The 6964-nt window shown below is 45.0% G+C and overlaps 1 protein-coding gene across 1 annotated transcript; it reads right to left on the bottom strand.

Annotated features, from left to right (window-relative positions):
* Window positions 1-224: 224 nt before the first annotated feature.
* Window positions 225-6188, bottom strand: dusp4 (dual specificity phosphatase 4; the record flags this gene model as incomplete). Its single annotated transcript, XM_080755584.1, has 4 exons — window positions 225-613; window positions 2381-2600; window positions 3431-3558; window positions 5759-6188. The coding sequence occupies 4 exons, from the start codon at window positions 6186-6188 to the stop codon at window positions 225-227; spliced, it is 1167 nt and encodes a 388-aa protein (XP_080611710.1).
* Between the last annotated feature and the right edge of the window lie 776 nt (window positions 6189-6964).

The following is a 6964-nucleotide window of genomic DNA, read 5'->3' as shown; positions in this document are numbered from 1 at the left end:
TTTCTTTTTTCCCCCCAAAGATAAATTCTCAGAGCGAGCAAATGGCGCTGAGTGGACCCTTACGGATCCATTGTGCGCTCTCAGTGTTACCGGACCCGCAAGACACCCCCCCCCCCCCCCCCCCGGACCAGAACCAGTCTATGCCTCAGTCCTCGTGCGAAGTCAATGGCGGACTCATTCAGCCAAATGTCTCGAATCCGAGTCTCTTTAACGGTAGGCTGCCATCAGCAGCCCGGCGAGGTGGTGAGGGGGCTGTGGTGCAGGTAGACGGGGTTCACCACCGACACCGGGAAGCTGAAGATGAACGGCGAGGTGGGCGTGCCGCCGTTGGAGCCGCCCACCACCACGGAGGAAGACTTGGGCGGCAGGAGCGGGCTGGCCGCTGCCGCCGCCGCGCATGACGTGGCGAGGAGCTGCGACTCGAACTGCAGCAGCTGCCCCATGAAGCTGAAGTTGGGCGAAATGATGCTGCGCCGCCGGCGCACGAACTCGAAGGCCTCGTCCAGCCGCACACGCTTCCTCTTCATCAGGTACGCCAGGCAGATGGTGGCCGAGCGGGAGATGCCCGCCTGGCAGTGGACCAGCACCCGCCCGCTGGAGTGTCGCACCGAGTCTGTGGAGAGAGAGAGAGGGGGGGGGGGTCATTGACCGTGAGCTTTAGGCCTGGGCGACAACGTTTGATTGATTGATTGAAATATTTATTAAAGAGACACTTCACTCTTTTTGCAAAAAGATATATGTTAATGACGTTTAGAAGCCTTAGAACACTTTCCTGGGGGTCTTTATGTGTGTAATATGTGGTTTTAGATATTTTAGATTGTAGCAGTGAGCCCAGTGTCTCTGATGTCATGGACACTGGGCTGGGTTTTGGGAGGTCTGGAGCCTTGTCTTAAAGGACCTATAACATAAAATTCAACTTTTTCAATTTATTTTGTATTTTTGGGGCTCCCATATGTGTTTTCTATCCCCACAAATAACCAATTTTGAACAATCAGGCTTTCATATCATATAGGTGCTTTAATGAAAATTGCTCTCAGGACTGATTTTGGTCTCATCGTGATGTCATTAATGTCACCCTACTTTGTTTCCTCCTTCAGTCTTCAGTTCCCCAACATCACGATTATTTACAAGCTTTTGAATAATCGACATATTTGATGCATATCACCAGATCATAGAATAGATAGTAGGTCTGTTGGTGGTCTTACTACCCCCCCCCCCCCCCCCCCCCCCGCCACACACACACACACACACACACACACACACACACACCACCAGCACCATGTACAAGCACAGTGAATACAGCATAACCGGTTTACATGCGTGCACATACACACATTTACATTAATACCCTATTTACCAGAGCTACAGCACAGAGACGATGCATCACCAGAGATAATTTAATTTGCTACATAATGAGCTTCCACAGTCTGATGCACACTGACTTATGAACCCAATGGACTTGAGCAACAGGAAACTGATGTCTTGTGGTGCACACACACACACACACACACACACACACACACACACACACACAAACACGTATTTGTATTACTGTACTTGTGTGGACATCAGCATTTTAGGATTACCATTTTAATACTGCCATTTTTACAATAGCTTTTGCCATTTTCAACCCTAACCCATAGTCTAAAGTAGACGATGTATGCTACCAACACTGGTGTGCAATTAATAATAATAAATCAACCATAATTCCGACCCCTAAACCCAACCTCTAAATACCTACAGTATTCCTAAACCGAATCAATCTGAATCTTTGTACGGTAAGTCATTGTAAGCCTAATTATTTAGACCATACCATAGAACAACCAATTCTCTCAAGGGGACCAGGAAGAATGTCCTCACAATTATGTCTATCACATTTAACTCTTGACAAGTATAGTAATGCAAGTACACGAAGCACATACACACACATATATGCACGCACACACACACACACACACACACACACACACACACACACACACACACACACACACACACAGGCTCAGTCTGTGGCATAATTTCAGAGATAATTTAATTTTCTACTTAATGAGTTTCTACAGTCTACTCCACACTCACTTATGAACCCAGTGGACTTGAGGAACAGCAAACTGATGTCTTTATGGAAATGCACTTGTATCCTCCTGGTGGCAACTCATCTCACACACACCTACTCATCCATGTACAATTATCTGTTAATGTGACACATGCATATGTACAGTACACAGTACAGCCAAATACGTGCACAGACTGCACACACACAGTGTCAAATTCTCTGATGGTATTTGTCTTTGTAACAAATGTAACCAACTTGTACTGTGCTTGCACTCGCCCACACACACACACTCACACATTCTTTTATATTTCCCACTGTTCCACAGACCTATGAACTCGATGGCCTCCAGGAACCAGCAGCTGATGTCTGCCTTGTGGTTGTCCTCCACGGGGATGCACTTGTACAGGTAGGCCCCCTCGAAGTGGTTGGGACAGTCGGCGGACACGTTGAGGAGGGCAGAGATGCCCATCCCGTCCAGCACCTCCCTCTTGGAAGCATGCAGAGCACTGCCCAGGAAGAGGAACGGAAGGATCTCCACTGGGCCACCCTGGTAGGGGGAAATGACTCATTCATTTAACCACTTAAAAACCGTCGTCTAGTCTAGACTTTGGTCAATTGCGCCTGGCTCCTGAGTTGGCTCTGTGTATTCTCTCTCTCTCTCTCTCTCTCTCTCTGGAGGGAAATTGTTGGTTGTTGTCGGGCAAAAACCTTGCATCTCTGTATTTCACCTTTTCGTGTTTATTTTATTTATTTTTTACGAATGCCCTACTTCCTCATACTACAGTGCCGGACGATTAGGAGCAAAAATAGCCGATCTACAAGCTCACAACAATAAATGGAAAAATATTTTCTATTTTTTTTACATTGGATTGTCTGTCTTGTGGTGGAAATACACATGCACTTATGTGCACGTACACATGCTGTCCGGCAGTCTATACCGGTAGTAGGAGTTATTGACGAGGATGCGCCGTGCATTCATGTAACCGCCACAGACACGGGCGGGAGGAAATGATCAATACCACAATGAAATGTGAACCGAGAGGATCGACAGAGAACAGAGAGACAGAGAGAGAGGAGGTGTTGATGTGTGTGTGTGTGTGTGTGTGTGTGTGTGTGTGTGTGTGTGTGTGTGTGTGTGTGTGTGTGTGTGTGTGTGTGTGTGTTAGCGTAATGTACAGTATGTGCTCTGGGTGTGCGATACGTGTGATGCATGCAAAATGAGAACTGGGGCTTCATTTTATTTACGCAATCTGCTCTCTTTTTGAACTACAGTAGCAAGTCAACAATAGGCCTTTAGAAGCCCACCCCCCACCCCTCTGGGGAATGAAAAAATGTGCAGAATTTAATCAGAATTCTTTTTTTTGTGTCATCCATTACCTGTTCACGATGAGGTGTGCCACACGAGGAACAGGCGGAATCCACGCTGGACTGATTGGCGAAAGGCGGTAATGATTTAGTCTTCAAGCAGAAATCTGGGTATTCTGTGAAAAATGTATCATATCCACCTGGAAACAGAAATAAATCATCATGATGTATTATAGCAATAAATAAAGGCCCAATCATCTGCTGCCAAGCACAAACACACCATGTTCTCTAGCCTAGTGGTTCTCAAAGTGTCCAGAACAGGTGGTCCCCATAAAATGTGTAAAATAAATCATTAAATATCAGCGTTACCTCATTTACGAGAGGTTCACACAATTAGAGAATGCATGATAACTTGCCTGTCATCTCGGTACCACATCAAAATGGCATCGAATGATGTAGATCACATTGTACATAGGTACATTGTAGATCATATATCGAACAATAATATAGGGATATAGAGAAACTATCTCGTTAAATGGGGATCAGTGTTCTTATGTCAACTAAATTACATCCTGCACATAATTCTACATTGATTTAACTCTGACTGGGGAAGGACTAGGGAGGCTATGTAGGCAGGAAATATTCTTTATTTTGATGTGATGCCGTAATTACAGTTGATGTTGGTATGACACACTGACAATCAAGAAAGTAAAAACATGACATTTCGTGTCAAATAGGTTGCCGACCCTGTTCCTACACGTTGGATTGCTAATAGGAACCATGCACACAGCACCTTCAAGCACTTCAACTTGTGCTATGACTAACGTACATTTCATTTAAAAATATATTTTCATTTGACTATTGACTTAATGTTTCTATTCTTTATTATCTCTTTGTTATTGTTGTTATTGTACTCTTGTGTATAGTCTATCTGTATTATATATCATATGTAAGTCTTGCATTTTGAATCTTTAGTGAAGAAACTCATCAATCCTTATTGCAATCTAACAGCCCTGCAGGTTAAACTGACCTCATTTTGAGAATGACCCTATAGTCCTAGATCTCTACTAGCCTACTACTGTACATACTGTATATATACACCGTGTACTGTACCTCTTAAACCCTTCCGGTCCATTTGGTTCCATTTGTTCACTGTCAGGTTTAAATGGACAGTGCAGGATATTAGTGTGTGCATTGGTTTATTGACTATCCCTGGCCTTTACCCACTCCCACTGGTGGTCCTGGGACTGTTATATAGGCTACCAGACGGGCCAAGCTGTGTACACACAGGAACTGCACCACATAAAGCACTGTATACCCAACCTTCAGACACTGCACCAAGAGTATGAGTATAGGCCTATTGGAGTTATTTATTTTAATGTTTGTACTGATTCAATCATACAGTATATACCGATGTATATACAATCCTCAATGTTAAAATCTGAGTGTATACAAATGTAACATTAGTATGCTCTCAGGGTTGCAAATTTATACACAATGTACTAAGGATTTTACTGTGTCTGTGTATAGTATACTGCACTGGTTCGGGGGACCCGCCGGACCCCCTGGGGTCTGTAACTCTGCACCAAGGGGAGCCGTCCTTTTTATAGTTCCATTTTGTTCACTCCCATGCAGAGTTGAATGAACACTGACAATTTTACAGTTCAGATTGGTCTCCCAAATATAATATATTTATATTAAAAAAAAATGTAACATATAATATATTTATATTTAAAAAAAGAATTAACACTGCAGAGTTACAGACCTGTAAGGGACCATTTGGACTGTAGCCGATACTATAGTGGCATACTGGACAGTTGTGGCTGCTGAGAAAGAGGCTATAATATCAGCCAGTTGTGGCCAGTGGTGTGATTGGCTCACCATTACCTCATTCAAGCTCGTTTAGTGTGTGTTGTTGTACATACAATAGGGCTGGCATACTAGGCCTATGTGCAGCAGCGACATATTATGGCCAAAAAGACAAAAATGAATAAATATATATAAATCATTTGACAGCTAGGAATAAACAGCCAGAACAATACTTTTAAGGCTATTAGAGGATTGCATGATTGTAAACAAAGACATTGAGCAGTATAGTAGGCTATAGGGCAGCCTATATATATACCTGGTTTTGGTGGTTGCATCATGCAACATTCATTCATTCATTTATAGGCTAATATAGTGGCAACATATTATTGTAGGCGATAATAACAATAAAACAACAATAATATTAATAAGGATAATAATATAAATACTGTTATACATGTAGTATTATTATTACTATTATTATTGTCATCATCCTCTAATTTAGTTATTCTGTCCTATTTTGTCTAGACTGCTATTGGGCCAGTAAAAGCAGCGAGCGTGCATGTGTAGCCTAGGGCGGCGGGTATAGGCTACCTTTCAGCAGGTGGATCTCGGCTCCGTACTCCGTGTCCCGGCACAGCGCGTGGACCACCAGCGCGACGGTGCTGTCCCGCTGCCGCACCGCGGCGTCGCTGTCCGGGCTCCGCTCGTCGTAGAGCACCACGGCCGAGTACAGCCCCGCGCGAAGCCTGGCGCGCACCTCGCCGTCCCCGGCGCCCAGGACCTGGTCCAGGCTGAGCGCGGAGCCCTTGGCCCGCCTCCGGACGATGGTGTTGCAGCGCGCGTTGACCGCGCCGCGGATGTGTCCGGCGCTGAAGGCGAGGAACGGCCGGCAGTCCAGCAGCAGACACTTATTCTGGTTGGCGCCGCGGCCGTCGTCTTTCAGCAGCCGCTTCAGCACCGTGCACTCCATCTCGCACAGCTGCTCCGCCCCCGGCTCAGTGTCCGTCACTTCTTCCACCATCATGAGGACAGGTTGATTTTTGGTGGTGATTCTGTTTATATTATTCCCTCCTTCCTTTGTTGATTTGGCGCACGGACGGTAGTACCCACAATAATAATCTGTGCGTCCAGTGAGAGCAGGCTACTATACTATTACGCACAGCTCGGTCGCCCCATCTCTCTCTCTCTCTCTCTCTCTCTCTCTCTTTCTCTCTCTCTCTCGCTCTCTCTCATATGAATCGGAGGCTTCGCGTTACGGCGGAGCCGCGGAGGTGACGTCAACCGCCACAGCGCCATTCAGCCTCCCCTTCCCTCCAGTGACAGACTGACAGTCACAGTGTAATCTCTTCCCCCAGAGTCCCTCCTAGAAAGAAAGAAAGAGTCCTCGGTCATCTCTCCCACTACTGGCACTATAGGCTATCTGAGTCTGACTAGACTAAAACATGATGAAACTATTGTTGAGGGCTATTTGGCTTAATATGACTAGTAGGCCTATACTATAGTCTATAAACATAGGGGCCTAAATTATGTTTGCCTATTTAGGTGTAGTGTAATTTGGAGGATTATAGCTACTCCAAAGTATTTCGCCACATGCCATTTGAAAATATGTTATGCCATGGGGTCCCATGGCACAATTAATTAAATCTTTGTCAAGATGTTTAAGGTAGACTATTTTTGTTTTGTTTTTTCATTTTATTTTGTTTTGTTTGTTATATTTTCGAATAGCCTGGGGGTCTCCGGAACCTGTGTCCTGCATGTGCCATAATGTAGCAACCAGTAGCACATAGGCCTATACAA

Source organism: Protomyctophum bolini (genome assembly GCF_963924005.1).
Source record: "Protomyctophum bolini genome assembly, chromosome: 22".
In the NCBI taxonomy this organism is placed as follows: domain Eukaryota; kingdom Metazoa; phylum Chordata; class Actinopteri; order Myctophiformes; family Myctophidae; genus Protomyctophum; species Protomyctophum bolini.
This window is presented reverse-complemented; position numbering and strand designations above follow the sequence as displayed.